Source organism: Puma concolor, chromosome A2 (assembly GCF_028749965.1).
Source record: "Puma concolor isolate L17-30 chromosome A2, mPumCon1.1.hap2, whole genome shotgun sequence".
Lineage (NCBI taxonomy): Eukaryota > Metazoa > Chordata > Mammalia > Carnivora > Felidae > Puma > Puma concolor.
The window spans coordinates 87,603,575-87,627,897 of record NC_141668.1 but is presented as its reverse complement, the minus strand read 5'-3'; the positions used below and the strand labels follow the sequence as shown (position 1 = coordinate 87,627,897).

Here is a 24,323-nt window from a genome sequence, read left to right as displayed (position 1 = left end):
AACACAGCATCCTTTCTTGATAAAAACCTTCAAGAAAGTAGGGATAGATAGAAGGATCATACCTCAAGACCACAAATGCCATATATGAAAGACCCATCACTAATATTATCCACAATGGAGAAAAACTGAGAGCTTTCCCCCTAAGGCCAGGAACACGACAAAGATGTCCACTCTCACTACTGTTATTTAACATACTGTTAGAAGTCCTAGCCTCAGCAATCAGACAACAAAGAAATAATAGGCATCCAAACCGGCAAGAAGGAAGTCAAACTTTCGCTCTTCACAGACGACATGATACTTTGTGTGGAAACCCCAAAAGATTCCACCAAAAAACTGTTAGAACTTATACATGAATCCAGCAAAGTCACAGAATGTAAAATCAATGTACAGAAATTGACTGCATTTCTATACACCAATAATGAAGCAGCAGAAAGAGAAATCAAGGAATTGATCCTATTTACAATTATACCAAAACCCATAAAATACCTAGGAATAAACCTAACCAAATAGGTGAAAAATCTATACGCTGAAAACTATAGAAAGCTTATGAAAGACATTGAAGAAGACACACAAAAAAAATGTAAAAACATTCCATGCTCATGGACTGGAAGAACAAATATTGTTAAAATGTCAATACTACCCAAAGCTATCTACATATTCAATATAATCCCTACCAAAATAACACCGGCATTCTTCACAGAGCTAGAAGAAACAATCCTAAAATTTGTATGCAAACAGAAAAGACCCCGAATAGCCAAAGCAATCCTGAAAAAGAAAACCAAAACTGGAGGCATCACAATCCTGGACTTCAAAGCTATACTACAAAGCTGCAATCATCAAGACAGTATGGTACTGGCACAAGAACAGACACTCAGATCAATGGAACAGAATAGAGAACCCAGAAATGGACTCACAAATGTATGGCCAACTAATCTTTGACAAAGCAGGAAAGAATATCCAATGAAATAAAGACAGTCTCTTCAGCAAATGATGTTGGGAAAACTGGACAGCGACATGAAGAAGAATGAACCTGAACCACTTTCTTTCTTACACCATACACAAAAATAAACTCAAAATGGATGAAAGACCTAAACATAAGACAGGAAGCCATCAAAATCCTGGAGGAGAACATAGGCAACAACCTCTTTGACCTTGGCTGCAGCAGCTTCTTACTTGACACATCTCCAAAGGCAAGGGGAACAAAAGCAAAAATGAACTATTGGGGCCTCATCAAGATAAAAAGCTTCTGCACAGCGAAGGAAACGATCAGCAAAACTAAAAGGCTACTGATAGAATGGGAGAAGATATTTGCAAATGATATATCAGATAAAGGGTTAGTACCCCAAATCTGTAAGGAACTTTTCAAATTCACCATCTCAAAAACAAATAATCCAGTGAAGAAATGGGCAAAAGACATTAATAGATGCTTCTCCAAAGAAGACATCCAGATGGCTAACAGATACATGAAAAAATGCTCAACACCACTCATCATCAGGGAAATACAAATCAAAACCACAATTAGATACCACCTCACACCTGTCAGAATGGCAAAATTAACAGGCAACAGCAGATGTTGGTGAGGATGCCGAGAAAGAGGAATCCTTTTGCATTGCAGTAGGAATGTAAACTGGTGCAGCCACTGTGGAAAACAGTATGGAGGTTTCTCCAAATATTAAAAATAGAACTACCTTATGAACCAGCAACTGCACTACTGGGTATTTATCCAAAGGATACAGGAGTGCTGATTTGAAGGGACACATGCACCCCAATGCTTACAGCAGCACTATTGACAATAGCCAAAGTATGGAAAGAGCCCAAATGTCCATCAACAGATGAATGGATAAAGAAGATGTGTATATATACACATATATATACACACACACACATACATATATACATATATGTACATATACACATATATATACATATGTATATGTATATATATATAATGGAATATTACTCAGCGATCAAAAAGAATGCAATCTTGCCATTTGCAACTACGTGGATGGAACTAGAGTGTATTATGCTAACTGAAATAAGTTGGTCATTGTATTATTTTGCTCATATGTAGAATTTAAAAAAAACAAAACAGATGAACATAGGGAAGGAAAGCAAAAATAATATAAAACCAAAAGTGAGACAAATCATAAGGAACTCTTAAATACAGAGAACAAACCGAGCGTTGCTGGTGGGGTGTTGGGTGGGGGGAAGAGCTAATGGTAACAGGCATTAAGAAGGACACTTGTTGGGATGAGCACTGGGTGTTATATGTAAGTGATGAATCAGTAAATTCTATTCCACCCCCAAAAATGTAAATATAATATAAGATGTAAAAAAAAAGTGATTGGTGCCTACCTGGCTCAGTGGTAGAGCATATGATGCCTGATCTTGGGGTCATGAGTTCAAGCCTTACATTGGGCATAGAGATTACTTAACATATAAGAAAAGTGAAATTAAAATAAGAAAATACTTTGTAGGGGTGTCTCAGTGGCTCAGTTGATTAAGCCTCTAACTCTTGGTTTCATCTCGGGTTATGATCTCATGGTTCGTGAGATTGAGCCCTGTGACAGGTTCTACTTTGACAGCATAGAGCCTGCTTGGGATTCTCTCTCTCCCTCTCTCTCTCTCTGCCCCTCCCTTGCTCTCTCTTTCTCTATCTTTCCCTCTCAAAGTAAATAAATAAACTTAAAAAATACCTTGGAAGCAACAGCTTTGATTTACTGCATATGTTTGTGTGGTGGTGATGGGAGACCGAGGAAACAGGATGGACAGAAGGAGAACGGAACTTTGTAGGACAGAGGATTTGTCACTGAATTATCATACTATCAGGAAAAGAAAAGCACAAAGAGAAAGAAGGTCCAGTACGAAGATGGACTTCAGTTATAACACAAATTGACGACAGCTAGCCCTGGGGAGCAATGATCTGTAACTTCAAAAGTTTAAAATTGGCTCTATTAGTAACAGTTTATCAGTGTTAACAAGGGACATATCCATACGTGGCCTCCTGGCCTCTTCTGAGTTGACTTTTTTCATTCTACCACCTTTTGTTTGGTAACTTTAGCTATCATTCTTTGCTCAATCAATTATAGTGATTGTGTAGTGTGTCTAAGTTATGCTCCAGGATAATTAAACATTTTATGTCATTTTTGGCTGTATGGTTTCTTGTGCATGTATTCGTTAGAAATCATGAAATGAGCTGACTGTGCCTTTGTTGGTACTTATGTTTTGATTCTATTAGATTGTATTCAACATACTGTGGCTGTTTCTATTAGAGAACAGGACATTGATTCTCAGAATTAATTGTTGGGCATATCCCTTTATCATGGACGAACTTTATCCAGTTTGCTGATTTAAGCATGCCACTTAAAGGCCACAGTTTTATACTGTTATTAAATGAATATTTGTGATTTTGTGGTTCACAATTGGCCATTTATATGATGTCAGAGCTGGAGAGGACCTAAGACATAATCTAATGATCATTCTATTGGGCAGAGGACACAGACAAGAAAGTAAGATGTTACTTTCCCATGTTTCCAAGTCAACTGTTCTGTTACCACTTTCTGTCATCTCTCTCTTGGAATTAAGTGTTTTGCATTTTGATTTCACACAACTAAATGAAATCATTAACAAATAGGAGCCAGTATTAAGTAAGAAACATCATCTGGGATCTGGACATCTGTGTGCTAAAGTGTTAACTCATATCCAAAATGAATCACATTAACTGGCATATACTTGGCAAGGTTACACATTTTGCCATTTTCCCAGAAAGAAGAGTTGCTGGTGGAGTTCATATATTCTGTTATCCTTTTTATTTCTTATAAGCACTGCTTTCTATAGAATTTAGTCATGCTATTCATACAGGGTACTTCCTTGGAGGATTTCAAACACTGATCAGGGGTATTATTACTAGCCCATTGAGCCCAACTAAATCACATAGTTTCTTGCTCACATACACATCAGTAATTATAGGCCTAGAGAAGACTGGACATTATGCCAGAGGCTAGTTTTAAAGGATATTATCATTCTCAGCCAATTAGCTCAGACTCTATTATATTCAAAATTATAAACTATTCAAATAAGGATTAAATGTATATTAAGATGCTACAAAATTAAGTCTTCAAAATTAGGGCTTTTTTTTTCCCCCCCTGTTCTGACCCTACTTCATTTCTATCTTATTCATTTTATTTTAGTAAGTTTTAAATTTTGGAATTTCAGGTATACAAACATGCTTTCCATTTACTGGAAGACGTGTTTACCTTCATCTCCCTATCTCCTCCTTCCTCTTCTGCCTTCTCAGTATTGATATTGCTTTGCTTCAACTAGTTCCCATACTTTCCTTGACTCACTCCAAGACATATTCTTCTTTGAAACCTTTTCCATGATGGAGGATTTTCTATTTCTACAATCAGTTACAGAAGATATTTTGTCACATCACAGTTTTTTAGGTTTGTGCACTTCCATAAGTATGTCCCAGGATGTCGACTGGGAAGTTTCTTAGCCATCCATCTGTGTTATGAGTGATAAGGGATTATCTACAATACGTTGCTGTCTCTTTCTTTCTTTCTTTCTTTCTTTCTTTCTTTCTTTCTTTCTTTCTTTCTTTCTTCTTTCTTGTTTTCAAAGTCAATATTTATCATGAAAGTCTTAGAGTGGCGTTAATAAATATACATACATAATTAATATATCAGGTACATAAGATTTCACTGAGTATTTAAGTATATTTAAAAATAGATACTCAGAAATGGACAATGTATTCAAATTACATTCCTTGTTCATATTGTTAACAGCTAGATCTCTTTTACAAAGTGTCCCATTATCCCCTATAGCTATTACTTTGGATGGAAATGCTTTCAGATACAAAGGTGTCTCTACTGCCTTACATTTTTCAAGGCGCATTGCAAGCAATGACTAAAAGCTTATATTCCTTTGTCTTTCATCAAATTTTAGCCCAGTAATGAAACTGGGTGCATTAAAATAAGAATTCATTTTTTACATTGCATTTTAGTGTTGATACAGATATAGTGAGTTCCTGCCCTTTCTTTCCCTTGACATTGAGGGGATTATAGAAGAAGCTCTTTAAATATTCTGAGATCCTTAAGTTGGTTTCTACATGAACTCCAAGTGGTGTTAATGATATTTTCAGAAAGGATGCCTTACTTAGCTGGCAAGACAAAGAACTCCGTAATCCTTTGTGTGTGTATATATATATGTATATATGTTTGTGCATGTATTTATACCATAAAATAGAGTTGCTTAAACATTTCTACTATTAACCTATCAGTAAACTCTTATAGAATCCACGTATCAGTGGGAAGTGAATAATTTTGTTTTCTCTGCCTTTGCTTTAGCAGACACTGTCAATTAAGCTAAATAAAGCTCCAGAAGAAGCCATGGTAAACTTGGTTGCAAACCAACAGGGATTCAACTAAGAAGAAAATGTGAAACTCTTTTTATTAAGATTTTCAACAGAACTTAAGTTCTAACTCCAGAGTGAGTAGATACTGTCAAATCCCTATAGATTTTACAAACTATATCAGATAGCAGATGAGCAATCAGGGATTCTGGCCCCAGAATTGATAAACTGAATCCTAGAGCTTTGTTGAGTGTTTTTTCCTTACCTATATACTAGGTAAATTAATACTTTCCCTTCTCTTGCTTTACCCTTGATTCTCCAAGGAATACTAAGTTACCTTCCCTTAAACAGTTTTGAGACATTTATAAAAGTTCCACATACAAATTATTTGCTTTACTTTTTCCCCAAATGGCACAACACAACTTGTTTTTTTGTTTTGTTTTGTTTTGTTTTGTTTTGTTTCCACAAACTGTCAGCTCTTTTGGAATTGAACAGTGCTGTATAAAACAACTACTGCATATTGATTTTTCTCTTTTACATTTATTCAGGCTGATTTTCCATTCTATAGGTTAGTGGCTTAACTATTATACTCTCGTAAAAAGAGGAACTCTTTGAGAGTTAAATGAAAATTCATTTGTCCTTCTTGCTTTCTTCTCACCCTCTGCAGGGGAATTTTCACTCTAGTGAGCTTTCAGAAGATGTATTGTTATACCCTGCTGAGCCAGAACAGGAGACTATGGATGATTAAATACCAACAGTATACTGTTTCTGTACTAAACATGGAATTAGCCATTGGCCTCCACCTAATGAGCCTATAATCTAATTAGACAGATTGACAACACCCAGGAGGGAAAAGATAAGAATGCACATCAGCATAGTAAGTTGAAATAGAGAGAGTGGCATATTAAGATATTTAAGAATGTAAATGAACTTACAATTGAAGCATATTTTGCAGTTTCCAAAATGTTTTTGTAGTCACCATGTTATTTATCCCATATTTTGACCCCAGAGGTTTCCTGGGCAAGGATATTCCATACGTAGTTGGATCTTAGACACCAACAGAGTATGATGTGAATTCTCAGTATTTAACAGTAACGAACCTCTTACTGTAATTAATTTTTCTCTGAGGACCTCATTGCTCACTTTGACATCTTATGCATGAGAACGAAAAGACATTCAGACTTTTTCCTTTAAGTAAAAGAGATACAATGTGTTTGGATTGGTGTAAAAACCTCAAAGATGTTTCAACATCCTCTGTTGTCTTGAGACAACATCAAGTCTCTTGGGATCACTTTTTAGGTAGTACTACACTCATCTGTCCCATACTTTAAATGAGGTCCCAAAGTGCTTATCTGGGGGAAGTAGTTTGGAATGAGGAGCCTCAGAGACCTGCCTTGGAATCCTACTTCATTACACGTCAGTCTAACTATGTCTATTTTATGTGTTCATGGTTTTCCTGCACAAAACAGTTTCATTTGAACCTCACTGATCATGTGAATTCTTAGCACTGTAAATTCTCTGTTTATATAACTTGGTTACTTAATGACATACTTAGAAAAATTACTTCATAGGTCTTGTTCCAAGAAGTTTTGAAATACCTTTAATTCAATATTTCTTTAAAAAAAATTTTTTTTAACGTTTATTTATTTTTGAGACAGAGAGAGACAGAGCATGAACGGGGGAGGGGCAGAGAGAGAGGGAGACACAGAACCGGAAGCAGGCTCCAGGCTCTGAGCCATCAGCCCAGAGTCCGATGCGGGGCTCGAACTCACAGACTGCGAGATCGTGACCTGAGCTGAAGTCGACGCTTAACCGACTGAGCCACCCAGGCGCCCCTAATTCAATATTTCTTTCTTTTTCTTTTCTTTTTTTTTTTTTTTTTTTAGCGTTTATTTACTTTTGAGACAGAGAGAGACAAAGCATGAACGGGGGAGGGTCAGAGAGAGGGAGACACAGAATCTGAAACAGGCTCCAGGCTCTGAGCTGTCAGCACAGAGCCCGACACGGGGCTCGAACTCACGGACCACGAGATCATGACCTGGGCCGAAGTCGGCCGCTTAACCGAATGAGCCACCCAGGCGCCCCGATTCAATGTTTCTTAATAGCAAAAGATACTATTTATTGATTTAAACAAAAGGGAAACAGCTTTTATATATATTTGCTGCCTTTCTTCCCCTCCAAAATCAGTGAGGGCTGGGGACAAAAAAACTGAGTCATATGGCAAGGGGAAAACACATGCTATTATAAAATATTATTCATTCTGTGTATTGGCCTTGAAATATCCTTTTATGCAGCCAGATAGAGGTATATAAGATATGTATACAGGGGTATATGAACTAGTGAAAAAGGAACAGATTTTTTTGCTTATAACTAGTACTTTTCCTCAATGTCTTTCTTCATTAAAAAAATATAGACTATTTTATAGACTGAATTCAACACACACACAGAGTTCGTGAAAAGTGAGGTGGGGGTGGTGGGAAGAAAGAGAAGACAGAAGAGTATCATGATATTACACCTTAGAGATGGTGACTTTAAGAGTCAAATAGTTCAACCTCCAGCCAGAGCAAAAATACCTGAGAAGTGATTAATCAGGCTCTGATTAGACTTCCAATTCTGGGGAGCTGACTATTCTCCTGGAAAGTAGTAGCATGGTCAAATAAAGGTTTGGGTCTCGGCCTTACCATATACTAGTGGTGTGAGCTTGGGCTAGTTTCTCAACTTTTCTGAACTTAAGTTTCCTTGTTTGTGAAATAAGAATAATTATCTCTATCCCACAGGGTTATTATAGATTAAATCAGACACCACATATTAAGAGGTTGGCCCAGTGCCATTAAACTCAATGAATGAATATTATTAGTAGGCAATCCCGCTCTGTCATTAAGCTATTTTTTATAATGAATCAAAATCTGTCTCTGTATAACTTTCAGCCATTTGTGGTCGTTCTCCCATCTGGAAAAACCTAGAAGAATCTGATGGAAAACAAGGCTGCTTCCCTTTTCCTTTTGGCAGCTTTCAATGACTGAAGCACTTTGCATTCCCTATGTTGTGGATTTTAGCATATAATTCTTTCCCTCTCCCACCCCACTGAGTTGTTAACAAGTATGAACTTTGCTGACAATATAAAATAAATCTTATTGCTACCGCTTGTTGGAAAGAAATAAAAAAGGGAATCATAAAACACTCAACAAAGAAAATACAAATTATGAAATTGAGAACTTAATTGTCTTTGAAGGGAAATTGTATATAGAGGTTGACTCTTACAAACATAAGCCTTATATAAGCCTTGTTCACATATTACCTAACTTAGCCTCAATTCCTTATGACTTAAGAGTTATTGAAACAGTCTTCTTAGGTTAAAACACTCCTAACTTGCTTCTCCTTCTGCATTAAAGGCACCATAGTCCACCTCACTGCTCAAGCGTGAAACCCAAAGAAGCACCCAAAGACTTAAGTCTTTCTTCACTCATCTCTCTCACTCAGACAACAGGGAACACTGATTCCAGTGTCCATGTATTTGCCATTTAATTTCCTCTTTCTTCTCCGGTGGTTGTTAGAGCAGAGCTTCCAGAAGATGGATGCCCAGCACACAGCAAGCTGGCAGCAAGTAAACTAAGGAAGTAAGTGCCAGCGCCTCACTCTCATAAGGCCCTCTGATTGCCAGCTGCTTCTTCTCACTCACTGAGCCCATCTGGGAGCTCTACAGCAAGGGAGCCACTTGGTGGAGTCCATAGAGGGAACCGGAGAAGGTGGGTTCAGAGAGGGAAATGGAAGAGATGCTGAACATTTCCAACCATGCCCTCTGATTCCTGTCTGTTTTTCCACAATTCATATTTTATACTGACTCCAGATTTATCTTCCTAAAATGCACACTTGATGAAGTTGGCAGCCCGGCTTGTAAGCCCTCCATGCCTCCTAAGTGTGTTTGATAGTTCCCTTCCCTGTTAAGCTCCTGGCAGCCTTTCACCTCGACTTCTGTTTCTGTCTTCCTTCTGCGCTGCCTCCTAGGTTCCAGGCATAACAAACAGCCTGTGGTTTTCTATGTCCCCTACATGTGGATCCATGCAAGGATCATGTTGTTTTCATCTTAGAAGCCAAGATTCTACCTAGCACAGCTCATGGCTCATAGTAAAAGCTCCAGTATATGTCTCCTGAATGAATGGATGTCTGCGCTTTTGCATACAATACTCCCCATACCTGGAATGCTTAATAAATTCATAATCTCCCTTCAGGTCTCTGAATCACACTTCATCTGTGAAATCTTTCCTGGCCTCTTCCCATGCCATCTCCCTCCATGACAGACTTATTCTTCTGTCTCCCTCGGGAAGTCTGTACACATCTCTTCTAGTGTTTACCTCCAGGTGTCATTTAAAATTTGTTCACATACCTCTGTTGCTTTGCCGGACTGTACATTCCTTTAAGATAAAGTCTGTATTATTTGGCCATGAGTCCCCAGACCTGAAAGGATAGCTGATGTGTGGTGGGCACTCAATGTACACACAACAAGTGTATTGAGTAGTCTCATCTAGGGGGGTGAGTGGTAAAAATGTAAAGTAGTTTTTTCCCTACAGTCACTATTTTCAACCTCCAAAAGTTTCCAGTCCTTAATGATAGCTTGGGAAAATTCTTAACTTTGAAGTCACCTTTGGCTATAATATGCCCAGCCTTGTTAAAGCCTCAACTTTAAACTTGATTCAAATCACTTTCCTCTTATGCTCTGCATGGGCTCGTTTGTAGTGGGACCCTGATAGCCTTGAAGTGGGTGAGGCATGGTCTGCCCCTAGGTCACTGCTTCTTCCCTCCCTTACTCCTCAAGGTCTAGTTCTTCCAGAGAGGAAGTCTTTTTTATTGAGTTGGCTGCAATGGTGTTGGTCGTGGCTGCCTGTCTGATGAATGGTAACTGACCACTGAAGTGGCAGGTACCTAGGGGCTGGCTCTCTCATGGGATGGGTCTGCACATCCATCCCAGTGTCAGTGCAGTATTTGATTCAAGCTTGACCTCTTTCATATCCATCAGCTGCTGCCATATTGGAACACCACCCAGCCTGTTCTTGTTGGGTTTTCTTTGCCCAGTAGGCAGCTCTCTTGAGTGTATATGAAATATGGCAGGCTCAAGTTTTCCCACAGAAAATTCATATAGCCTTGCCATGCCAGATCCTGGGTTGCAGTGGCTTCACTGTCGTGTTTTCTCTTTATCTTTCCATCTCTGTCCAATTCACTTCTCTCTTCTTCTGATGGCAAGGGAAGCAAGTCCACTCACTGCCTGAATAAATGTCCAATTCAGAAATCAAAATGCCATCGCTCCTTGTTTTAGACAACCTCAATTTCAGTGAGGGATTATTCCCTTAGGGCCTCCCTCCTCATGTGGGTTGAGGTGGAGATGGGAAGCAACACTCCCTTTCTCGTGGGGACAACTGGATTACCTGTCAACGCCTGCACTTGCATCCCACATGAGGAAAACTACGTTGAGGAAAAATTTTCCTTCTCCAGCTTCTTTTTATATAGAGGGGGGTAGGGGGGCAGTTTATTGTTGTAGGGCAATTCCACAGTAGCCCTGGGGGAGGGTGACAGGACCTAGAGCCACTTATATGCAAAGCAACCACTCAACATCCTACTATGAAGTTTGCTGAATAAATGAATGAGCAAATGCATACATCTGTTTTGAGTAATTATTAATAGATAGGAACACTGATGCTGTGCAGTGGGGCACTAGGTGGATTGTGAAACAGAACAAGATTAGTCAGTGATAGAAATCCAATGTGAAGTAATGGACTTCTAGCTCAGGGCTCAGTGCCCAGTCTGCCATCTTTGTATAAACTCTCCTTGTCTCAGCATGGCACGTGTTCACAACATTAATTAGTAATGCCACTGAACACATCAATAAGAGACCAGAACTACCACCCAAAAGTCAGTTTTGTATTTTTTAGAATTTGCAACCCTGAATAGGGGGGAAAATGTCATTTCTGCCAGAGGCACAGCATCTTACTCTGCTCTTATGTAAACTCACTGTCAGGCAATCCCAGAAACTGCCTCCACTCGCCTCTGGGCAAAATGTCTCCTTTTCATAGAAAAATGTCACCTTTTCTCTAGGAAATGGCAGATGGTTATTTTTTTCCAAAGGAAAAATGACCTTTGCATTTTTTGTTAAAAATATCTCAAGGACCCACCTTGATGAAAGACAATGGAAACAATTATATGTCCTTTAGTTTGCGCTCGAGGTTCTACTTTATAAATTCTGAGATTACACCTGTCAACACTAATGTAGCCTGTAGGCAAATGTCAATGACCAGAAAATCCTGGCACCTTATTTTCTAGGAATGTTCACTGCACACAGGATGGATTCTTATAATTCCAGCTCTTGCTACATCTTGCACCAACTTCATTATTCTAACACTTCAAAGCTTTTATGTCCCAGTCCAGGAACACAGTCTTATACAAGTCCATGAGAAACTGCTCTGAAAACATGCCAGTTCTGCTACATAGTGTGTCTATCCATCACCACGCTTGAAAGTATGTTAAGTGCTTCACATTAAATTTAGAGATGTGGCAATCTAAGCCAGTTTTTTCAGGCCCAAAATTTCATTCTCTCGTGAGAAAACTGGAGAAAATAGATCCAGTTTTTTTTCCAGTTTTTTCCCCCAGTCAAATGAGAAAATAGGAAAGAAGAACAACAAAGAAGCAAGAGGAGTGAAAATTTCAGGACCCAACACTTTAAAACAAAAAGGGAAGGAATACAAAGGTGATAATATGAAGAAAGACAGTTCTAGGTTATTAATCTTGGTTTCACAAAACAAAGTTCCCACTTTATTTTCTTTTTGGTCAATATCTCATATATGTGGTGAAACGTTTTCCTTTCTGACAATAGTTCTCGCCATTAAAAAATGCACACTTCACCTTGCAGAGTTGGATTTTTGAACAAAGTAGTAAATTAGATGATGACACAAGATTTACCGTGTGTGCTCTAGTCAGTTCATGCAAATCCTCAGCTGGCGCATGTGAGAGGCACATTAATTACATTGGATACGGGAATAATGTTTCTGCAGCTGCAGCGGTTTTGGTATGTGCAGTCTCCAGCGCGCTCCATCTCTAATTTCACTGGCAGCTTGCAAAAACCAGCAGAATTACACTTATAAACAAAGGTCTGCATGGCAATTTATCTCCTATTGACTTCCATGAAGACTTCTTGTTTAGAATGCTAAGAGATTTATAATTATGAACTAAGATCTAAGACTTAGCTGATGAAACAGTAAAGACATATTTCTTGCCTCTTTTTCTCATTTATACTGCACACATCTATAGATTATAATATATATGTCTGTATCTATGAAATTAAACTATTCAAGGACCACTTACAAGCCGACAATCTGTAGGAATATGCACCAATATCCTACATAGTTATTTGATTCAGGGAGTATTATTTCTTTTAACAAAAACATTTTTTTTTTTTGCCTCATACATTTTCCAACCATCTTACCCTCCCTAGACTTTTCTTTTTGTTTGTTATGATTCAGGATCGGCATGCTTTTATTTTGGACTGGGTTATAATACCAAAAAGTGAGGAACTTCAGTAAACAACTTAAGATTAGGTTACTGATGTCTCTAACATGTGTCTAGTAAACAGGGGTTAGAATCCAATGGCTACCTGAATGGCACCCAGCCCAATGTCAGTGGTATATGCACACAAAAGAGGTTGAGCGTCCTACTTCCTCTGACAGTCTACCAACAGAATAACAGTTGTCAACATGGCACCATCATTCTAAAAATTTTCTGGTTACTGCCTTTAAAATCAAAAACTATTTTAAGAAGTTAAGAACTGTTTTGTTGTTAAGTGTTCCATGTAGAATCATTTAATTCCCAGGGTCCAAATGGTGAACATCCTAAGATGTTCATAAATCTTTTCATGGATCTATCACTCCCAGAATACTAAAGCTTCCTTCAATTTATTGGAAGGTAGTCTTGTAAATATTAATCGTGGTAACCAATTTTGAATGATTCCATGCGTCATGCCCTATTCTAAGAACTTTATATGTAATAATTCATCTAACGAAATGTTTGGTTAAATTAGACAAAGAAAAACCTTAAATAATTCTCTAAGGGAGCATAAATAATCATAGAAAAATCTGTGATTATTATAGCACATCTTATGCCTCCATAGTAATCCATGTAAGCAAATCAGTGCTGCACAGATAGATCCCTTCAACTGTGCAATCACCAAGTTGAATATATGTCATATATCTGGTAGTAAATAAGCCTTGGGAATTTATTAATGATGAAGTCAGATATAGGCCCTGGTGTCAGAGAGCTTACAGTGAGGGGTTGGGGAGGGAGGATTGAAAATAACAAGAGTTCACAAGTCAGCTGAAGGAGGGGACAAGTGAAAATAAGCACCTTTTCTAAAAAATATTGTTTCCTGATGAATGGAAGGTGTAGTTCCATTAGTGATGGGAGGGAGAGGAATAGGAATGAGATGAATTTAACATTGTCTATAAAAAAGCACATATGACAATCCAGACATCAGAATCTGGTAAGCTTTGTACCTATTTGGAGACTTTTGTTTCATTTCTAAGTGAGGGATTTGGTGATCTTGGCCCCAGATCTAAGAAGTTAAAATGCTAAAAACTTCTTAAATGCTTTTAGATAATACCATTATTTCAAATGTGTGTAATTTAAACTGAAACCTTTCACTAGTATAATGACAACCAACCACTTCCTCCATAGAGTAGGTAAGAAAAAGACAGCATTAATCCCAAAATCTCTGATCCATTTCCATTAAACTTAAATAATAAGCTTTCATATTTTTAAAATACCAACTTCATGTCCAGTAAGGTTACTCTAATGTAACATCCCTGGTGTTATAACACCTAGCACCGTTCTGAACTCTGTTCTTAGGCTGAGTAAAGCCCCCACCTCCTTTCTTATTTAGCTCCTAGGAAGGCCAGTGAACCTGTACTGCAAATTAATGTAAAGCTTTTATGCAGAATAACATAAAAATAATAGTGCTAAAAGTACATTTAAGTGCATTGACTTCCTTGATGTTACAGGGGTCATGAATATTGTAACTCAATTACTGTGTGACTTGCCCAAATGGACACCAACACTGAAACTAGAAACAAAATTAAAGTAACAAACTTTGCTATATTTATGCTAAAATGGAAATAAAGCTCTGAAGCCTAGGGCAGAGAGGAGAACTAGACAGGACTTGTGTAGTATTTAGTCCTTCTCAAGTGAGCTTTTCTCTAGAATGTGATTTTACATGAAGAGGTCATAACTAGCATCGTACAAGGTATTTACCAAATGAGATAAGGCAGAAATGTGCCAAAAAAGAGGTACTGCAACAGCATTTATTTGGGTTACAAAGACCTCTTTTCAAAAACTAAATGTATTATTGAAATTATTGAATGATTTTAAGAATTGTTGCAACAATTTAAAAAAAATTTTTTTAATGCTTATTTATTTTTTGCGAGAGAGACAGAGTGTGAGCAGGGAAGGGGCAGAGAGAGAGAGAGAGAGAGAGAATCTGAAGCAGGCTCCAGGCTCTGAGCTGTCAGCACAGAGCCTGACGTGGGGCTTGAACCCACAAACTGTGAGATCATGACCTGAGCTGAAGTCAGATGCCCAACTGACTGAGCCACCCAGGCACCCCAGTGCAACAATTTTTAATCCTTTCAAGTGGTTTGGTTTGCAGCCAAAATCAAGTATTGTGCCAATGATGGCATTTGCATTCCCTATATATCCTCTTAAAAAGAGCACAGAAGATAGAAAGTGCTTAGTGTGTCTCTTGCCTTCTTTGTAAGATGTCCTGTGATCGATCCAAAAGGCATATTACTTGCAGGGGAGATGTTAGGTATTTGAACAACATGAAGTGAGGTTTTGAAAGTTAGGTGTGTTTGGAAAGAATCAAGAGTAGATATATTGAAAAGCTAAACAAACACAGTTTATTTCTTTTCTACTGGAGATATTAGTTTTGGTCAGTTGGCTAGAAATTCAATTGTATTTTCTGGCTTTTGCAGAGCACAAGATTTTTTTTGCTTTTTGTTTTTTTGCAGCATAATAGTTCATAGTTTTGTAGTTCATAAATGCCTAAAAAGGCACAAATGATGTTAATATCAAGGGTTATTTAGAAAAGTATCTAACATAGATCTGAATCTGAATATTTTGCTAGATCTTACAAACTGAATTGCTGCAACCACTTCCTCTTTTTTATTAGAAATATAGAGCTGGAGATCTGGTGATTTTACTGCTTGTAATCCCTGGACGTGGTATTATGATTCACTGTTATTTATTCGTAGCACAATGAAAACTGGAAGGTAAAACGTTAGCAATGCTTCTGTACCACAAAGGTAAAAAGATAGACTGTCCATGAAAGTGAAAGATCATTTTCTCAGGGAAGTTTGAACAAAGTCAGGTAATTTAGAAACAAGAAAGTCACAGGAAGGATACTGCAGTAGATGAAAGATTACTAGAAATGTTTTGCCACTTCTCCTACCAAAACATGGGGCCTACTTTCCCTGCCCTTGAATACGGGCACACCTGTGACTTGCTTTGATCAGTAGAAGAGGTAGAAGGGATACTGTGCTGTTTGCAGGCTAGGCTGTGAGACGCCTGCCAGTTTTCCTTTCTCTCTTAGAGCCCTAAGCCACCATGGAAACTGGACCAGAAACCTTGTGGCAGGGACCACGTGGAGAAAGAGGTGCCTTACCTCAGGAGTCCCATCCATCCCAGCTGAGGCATCAACTACAAGTGAAGCCACCTAGCACATCCTAGCCCCAGGAGAGCTTCTAGATTACTGTGGCCACATGCAAGTCCCAAAGTGAGCCTAGCAGATGAGAACCACCTAGGCAACAATGTGCAATCACGAGGAAACGTTGGATTGTGTTGTAGACTCTGAGTCTAAAGTTTTTTCTTAGCTAGCAAGAAAGTGGGATGCAGGATTAAAATGTGAGAGACTGCTAATGTCCGGGAGAAGACAAGAGCCCCGATTAAGGGTCCTTGCTCCATTTTTATTATTGCAAGTCCCAAAGTGAGCCTAGCAGATGTGAACCACCCAGGCAAGAATGTGGAATCATGAGTAAACATTTGATTGTTCCTTAAGTCACTGAGTTTTGGTGTGGATTTCAATAGAAAACTAAATAGATACTTCAAATAGAACAATTACATTTCCCTGATTCATTCATCTGCTTCTGGATATTGACAGTACCATCTAAATGTGAACATTTGAGGTGGAGGTGGGTGGTGATGAAGAACTGGCTGATTCACTAAGACGTTTTATAAAGCAATCCCATCAGTAAGATAGCAGTTGGGACAGACCAACACAGGCGTGTGCTCAAAATTCAAAAGGGAGGCTGCTCTGGTTACAAGTTATGAGGTAGAGGGAAAATGGGACACAGAAAACATTTTTGAATTACTTCCTGGGCTTTCTCAATACATATAGCTCTTTCTCAGGAGATATTTAGTTAATAACTGTGGAATTTTATTAAACCGTTGAGCTAAAACTGGCTAGGAAAGATTAAATGGTTAGGAAAAATCAAATGGTTAGGGGCGGAGCGGGGTGGGAAACCACTGCGTGACCATTAACTGGAGAATCAGTACCCAAGGGCCAGCCTGAAGAGGAGCAATGACTGTCCTGTTGAGAGCCAAGCAGTCACCTGCTTATCTAGCACTCACAACCTCAGGTTAGTCTTTACTGTCCCCTAGAAAGCAAAAGAATAACTAAGATTTCAGAAAATGTGAATTACGGGATAAAGTATTAACAGGGGTTAAAATCCCCAAAGAATGAGAAATTGCTCTTGATTCAATGTCCTAGACTGATACGAAAGATAAACATAAGGATTAATTGGCTTTGTTCTATTGGGTAGATGGCCATAGACTCTATCCCAAAAGTTGGCACCAAGGAATATTCATAAACACTCCTTAAAAGTAATGCTGAGCATAGGCTCTATTGACAGGCAGTCAGGGTAGGATGGAGAATGTTTAAGTTGTACAGTAGATGGGAAAGGAGTCTTCTTGTACCACTATGTTCAGTCATTCTCAAACTTCAGTGGGTGTAAAAATGCAGATTCTAAGACTTCTAGTTCCAGATGGCAGACTGAATCCACATGGCTATCTTCTTTAACAAGGACTTTAAAATGCATAAACCCACTGCAGTGAAGAGAACTTGAGAGAAGCCATTTATCTGACAGAGGGGCTGTTATATGACATGACAGTTGAAGAGAATTTTAGCATATGGAATAAAAATAAAGGCATGATAACTAATTTATCATGGCTTTGGAAGGTCTGTTCTAGAGTTGGGGTTGGCAAACTATGGCTCATGGTGCCAAACCTCCTGCTTGTTTTTGTAAATACAATTTTACTGCAACACGGCCATATCCATTTGTTTGTGTGTTGTCTAAGGCTGCTTTCATGATGACAGACTTAAATAGTTGTGACAGAGACTACCTGGACCCTAAAGCCTAAAATATATACATTTGGCCCTTTACAGAAAGCATTTGTGCATTCCTGTTCTAATGTGTGTGTGTGAGTGTGTGTTTATGTTTATTTTGACAGAGAGAGACAACACAAGCAGAGGGAGGGGAAGGGAGAAAAAGGAGAGAGAGAGAGAGAGAGAATCCTAAACAGGCTCTGCACCGTCAGTACAGAGCCTGATGTGGGACTTGATCCCACAAACCATGAGATCATGACCTGAGCTAAAATCAAGAGTTAGGCGCTTAACTGAATGACCCACCCAGGAGGCCCATATTTAGTGTGTTCTTGGAGGGGAAGGTGACACAGACAAGAAGGGCTCTCAGTTGCTCTACAGAATCCAAGAAAGGCTTGGGATTGGGAGACATCTGATACAAGTATATAGAAGATCCTCCTGGTGGCATTGCATGGAGAGCGCCCATCACCTGCCCCAAGTTGAAAACTAAGGGTGTCTCAAAAAAAATGGCCTTATTTAACAGACTTTCATATTCTGCCCCTGGCTAAGAACCCTAGAGAAACTTTTCAGTTCCACTTTTAAATATGGACAACTGAGGATCACAACACATATGAGGACTGTGCTCTTAGTAAAATGAGCTTCCATAAAAAAGAGGTACAATGTGGATAATGGGGGACTCTGCAGGGGAGAGATACAATGGAAGATCCCCAAGGGTCAGATATACAATTGGCCTCAGACAGGAACCGGAAAAGAGATCCTCTAGAGGGTCTAATATGATGGTGCTTTTGGAGGAAAAAAAAAAAAATAGTTTTAAGAAAGATGTTGCAAGTAAGAGAGAAAGACAAAGTGAAACTTCACAAAGCTGTTTAAGGGGGAAAATGTATTAATATATGCCACTGGGGTCAGCGAACAAATTTACAAAGCCATGGTAATGCAAAAACTGTACAAATCTGACTAAAATTAGTTGTAAAATTCAACTGGGAAAATGTAAGAAGGCAGATGGGAGACAAGAGAGCTAACGCTTCATTTCTTTCTAAGAGGAAGTAAATATAGGCCATGTCTAAATCTGTTAAATCAACAACAGTATAAACACATTAATTGGAGGTGTGAAGATATTTACCATCCATAAGAATACAAACTGATTGAGTGCCTCTGGGATATGGGCCTGGAGGGTGGGGAGGGGCAGGACAGACGTTTTATGCATTACAAATATTTGGATGCTATTTTTTCACATGCATATATTGATTTGACAACATTTAAAAGTATATAAAGGCACATTCCCAAAAACCACTTGCTGAAATTTGGAATCAGTAGACCCAGGGGTACAGGAATCTGCATCTTTAAAAAGCTCCTCAAGTGATTCTGACAAAATTAATCCTGTGCCTCTGCTTTCAGAAACTCAAATAAAGAGGTAGCAACCAGTAAAAGGATAGTAACAGTGATCTGCTGAAACGGAAAAATGCCAGGAGGTAGAGATGTCAAGATGTTTGTCTCCCAGTCTCTTGCCATTTACTAATAACATGGATAAACTTTAGAAGAGGGCCAATAAAATCTAATAGATTGTGAGTGACCTCATAATTCAACCCCTATCTGTAGAAGAACTTCACAGACAGGCCAGCTTTCCTGACTCTTAGATTTGTTGAAAACCTCAAGCCTTGATTCAAAAATTAGCCTGGGGAAAAAACATGAAACATCATGTAACGAGAGAAGCTTTCTCAGGAAGGATGTTAGGTAAATAACTATCAAGACTCTGCAGTTTCTATGTAAGCCTTAGTATATCAATCTTGCTTTTTAAAATAGTTTAAAGAACATTATCAGGATCTCTGGTGCCAACACATGATTGCCAGGACATGTAGAATATTTAATAATCAGAAGTTGGATGGTTCCTGGGCACTGTGGTAATTTCTTCTAAGAAAGCTTCTTCTGGAACATGACAGGACCATGGAGGGTTGGCTCAATTAGTTGTCAAAAAGCAGCCAGAGGCACAATGTCCTCATTTTCTCCTGTTCTCTACCCCTTCCCATGAGTCAGTGCTGTCTGAGAAAGAAAGAATTCCCACCCTACCCTTGTTTTTATTGTGTAGGACCCTTGGTCACCCTTTTAGTATGGTGGATCTTTCTTTGCATCCACACAAACTATTGACATTTCTTTGCCTAAATTAGAGATAACCTAGAGCTAGAAAAATTGATTCAAATATTTTCTTGCTTATTTCGTCAATGTCGAATGAGACCACTCACCTTTTAAATACAAAGCATTTTCTGTTATATCTGTAGTGTCTATTTAAAAACAATTCTTTTTTAAATTCTATTAATTTATTTTCAGAGAGAGAAACAGAAAAGGTGCACACATGCGTGGGGGAGGGGTAGAGAGGGAGGGCGAGAGAGAATCCCAAACAGGCACCGCATTGTTAGCATGGAGCCTGACGTGGGGCTCGAACACATGAACTGTCAGACCATGACCTGAGCCAAAATCAAGAGTCAGATGCTTAACTGACTGAGCTGCCCTGGTGCTCCGATATCTATGTTTTGTATTTGAGGATATATGACTATATATTATTTGATGTTTGCTGTGAGTCATAGTAGTTCATCTTTACCAGTTATGATTATCATTTTATTTGATACTTCACATGAATGTCTACTGAAGTTGGAATATTGGCATACACTGTAAATCATTATCTAAGGCATTCTCTACTACTGTGCCTTTGCACGTGTTATTTCCTCTTTCTAGGGCTTTCCTTATTTGTCCACCTAGCAAGCAGCTATTCATCACTAGAAACTTTGTCAGGCATCATCTTCTCTATGAGGCCCTCCCTAAGCATCTCCCAATGGATTTGATTTCCCATTTCTCTTTACTATTTCTGGACTTTGTACATATATTTTTCTATTAATTTTTTAAAAATTTTTATTCATTTTTGAGAGAGAGAGACAGAGAGTGAGAGGGGGAGGGACAGAGAGAGAGGGAGACACAGAATCTGAAGCAGGCTCCAGGCTCTGAGCTGTCAGCACACAGCCCAACATGGGGCTTGAACTCATGGACTGCGAGATCATGACCTGAGCCAAAGTCAGATGCTCAACCAACTGAGCCACCCAGGTGCCCCTGTACATATTATTATTATTATTATGTTGATATAAATATTCATTAACATGTCACTCATTATTTCTATAGTGTAAGATCTTTTTTTAAAATTTTTTTAAAATGTTTTTATTTTTGAGACAGAGAGAGACACAGCATAAGCAGGGGAGGGGCAGATAGAGAGGGAGACACAGAATCCGAAGCAGGCTCCAGGCTCTGAGCTGTCAGCACAGAGCATGATGCGGGGCTCGAACTCACAAACCGCGAGATCATGACCTGAGCCGAAGTTGGAGGCTTAACCAACTGAGCCACCCAGGCGCCCCATATAGTGTAAGATCCTTAAGGAGAGAAACAGTCATCTCTTAATTTTTGCATCCTTAATAATTAGCAGCATGGCTAGGACATATGGCTATTCATAAAATATTAGCTGAATGAACTGAGGAGTCATTCCTAATATAACTTGTGCAATGTCACTGAAGTGTGTTTACATTTTATTTCAAATTATCTCACAATTAACAATGAACATGTAAATTGTTTGAGTATTTTATCATTCCTATAAAAGTCTAATAAGATTATACGGTTAGGAATACCCTTTTCCTTTAAAAAATTTCTGTTGCTTCCTCCTCCCACTTGCTTGACTTTGTGTCAACATCATGGTTATGACAGATTTATCCTACACATATTGTGTTACAACTACTTGTTCATGTATCTGAACAAGCTCCTAGATGTAAACTCCTTGAGAGTCGGGCCTTGTTATATCCATCTTTGTGACCCTCTTGTCTGCAATGGCTGTGAAAGTGAGGAACTGAACATGTGTTCTTGAATTAATGAATAGGAATAAATAGGAGACAGTGAATAGAATTACATCCTAGGTTCTTTCTCTGTTGGGACCTGTTTTGTGATTACTTTAAATGAAGAAAGCCTGCTCAATTATAAATAAAAGCTTTGACTTTGTTGTTGAATGAGGCTGGCTTGGACTGTGTGACTATAGCAAACTAGCACGATGAGTAAGAAGGGAAAAAGCTTTGCTGTGCAAATGTCTTGTTTTTGTCTTTTAAGTTTACACTGAAAAAACTCTTTTTTAGTTTTGGAACATGGAATAGTGGGTTGGATCAGAGAAAAAATAACTATTCTTTATTATGAAAAGAAATAGGCTTATTAAAGTCTTTCACTGAAGTTCAAAAGCTTTGAGGGTCACATTTCCTCTACTAGGATGCTATTAATTCCGTAATTTCTTCTTATTCTAATTGTAAGCAATAAGATGATTTTTAGTTGAGTCATTTGATATTCCTCCGTGATTTTTTGACCATGAAGGTGTGGCTGCTTTGTAAAATAACACTAGATGAGCAGTGGAATTGGACACTCTTTAAACTTAACTCTTACAGAAAATTATGTGCACATGATTTTTACAACTGTAGTGTTTAAAAAATGTGGTGAGTTAGTTTTAAAACTTCACTCAACTTTTAAGGAGATATAACACATATTAAATGGATTATTACTCACTAGTGTGTGGCAGTGACAAATATATTCATTAGGTGACACTGAAAAGAAGTAATTTCTGGAGGAACCATTTAATAAATGGTAATATTCACCATTTGTTGAATGGCAAATTCACAAACATATAGACCATACAGATGTGATAACTTTCCCTCAAAAGTAATTCTCTAATTTGTGTTTCTACTAGGACCATTAACTTTGGTGAGTTAATACCACAAATTAAATCAACCTTGTGGAAAATGTGAAATGGCAACATAGTTGTTGGAGATATAGTTACAGCACTTTATATACTCTTTCTAATGTATTTCAAAAACTACAGTACAAAATTCTTGAACCAGTATTTTAAGTACGTAAGATAAAATCTGATTTCTTCTGGGGCACCTGGGTGGCTCCAGTTGGTTAAGCGATAGACTCTTGATTTTGACTCAAGTCATGATTTCATGGTTCACGAGATAGAGTCCCACATCAGGCTCTGAGGTGACAGTGTGAGTCCTGTTTGGGATTCTCTCTCACCCTCTCTCTTTGTCCCTCCCCTGGCTTGCACTTTCTCTCTCAAAAACATGTCTTTTAATTTCTTCTTCCATTTTTTTTTCCAGATAAGGAAACTAGCATTTATAAATTATGGGATTAATCCAAGGTCATGGGCCAGGTGGGAGAATTCAAAATCAGACTTGAAAACCAGACGTAGTTCATTACGTTTTTTCTCTACCTCTGTACACCTTTCATATTTTACATTTTCTTGCCCTTCATAGTTTGCTTCTGCATCTCCATGTTAAATGAATTTTGATTCTAATTTGATAGACATCCAAGTAACTGCATGTGAAAATGGATTCATAACAACTACAGGAAAAAAAAACCCTATATAGTAAAATATTGATAGGGACATATAAAGATGAATACCATTCAACATTTTTTTCTATGAGATGAACATACATATTTAAATATCTAACCTGGGCAATTCAGCACGAGACTCTCACAAGATTAATGCAGATTTTAAAATATCAATGGTTGAATATAAGGTAGAAAAGTATGAAATGTTAATCACATCTCTAAGAAGGAACTCTAAAAATAAGTTAGAAAAGTGTCAATCTCAAGAGTCCATTAAATCCAGCAAATAGAAGGGGCAGTGGGAAAAATGAGACAAAAGTGATACTTGGAGCTATTTCCAAAATACTTCAATTTGATACTCTTAACCTTAGGAGAAACATAATTTCTAGTTTCCCTAAAGTGAAGTGATCTTTGACCTTCAAATGAAAAACACAAAGAAACTCCTCCTATTTGCTTTAGGAAAAAAAAAGAAAGAAAAAAGAAAAAAGAAAGAAAGATATTGTAAAGCAAATTTCCGAAGTAGTAAGGAACTCACCTGTTTCCATTTTCCCATCCTGTGCTGCAGGCCCATCGGGAATGACACTTTTCACCTGCAGAAACTCATCAGGCTCGTCTCCACCAATGATGGTGAATCCAAAACCCATGTTGCTCTTTTTTAGGGTGGTGCTGAGGAACGTTCCCTTCAACTGGGATGCATCCCGGGTGAAGAGTGGTTTTTCTACATTGGCCAATATAAGTTAAAAAAGAAAAAGCATGTTTAAGGCAAGTTCTCATGCAGAGGAAACCCCCTACTGAGCAGCAATCCCAGGGGTAGGTGTGGGGTCTCCTGTAGTAAACGCAAGCAGGGGGTGGGGAGTGACCTGCTGACACAGAGCAGTCCCACGCATCCAGGAAAGGTGCAAAAGCTGCTTGGTTTGTGGAAAGATTTTCTGTCGGTCAATGTTTCCATTCACCAAAGTAGCCCTCCTTGGGCTTTTTAAAAAGGGCCGAATCAACAGCCTGTCAACACCTACAGATAAAGAAGAGCCCAAATCATCCAGACACATCTGGATACATTTCTCTTGTTCTAAAGGACTCCAAGCAGGAGGTATGTGTGAGTGGCTGGATAAATCCTTTAAGGGATAAAACTAGAAAGCCAAAATGGACTATTTTATTTTTAAA

The 24,323-nt window shown here is 38.3% G+C and overlaps 1 protein-coding gene across 11 annotated transcripts in view; it reads right to left on the bottom strand.

The window, feature by feature from the left end:
• MAGI2 (membrane associated guanylate kinase, WW and PDZ domain containing 2) overlaps positions 1-24,323 on the bottom strand; it is a 1,355,992-nt gene that overhangs the window by 293,889 nt on the left and 1,037,780 nt on the right. For all 11 annotated transcript variants that reach the window (XM_086696830.1, XM_086696832.1, XM_086696831.1 and 8 more), the window contains one exon: positions 23,698-23,880. In XM_086696830.1, coding sequence (XP_086552956.1) covers positions 23,698-23,880 — 183 coding nt within the window. The remainder of the gene's footprint in view (positions 1-23,697; positions 23,881-24,323) is intronic.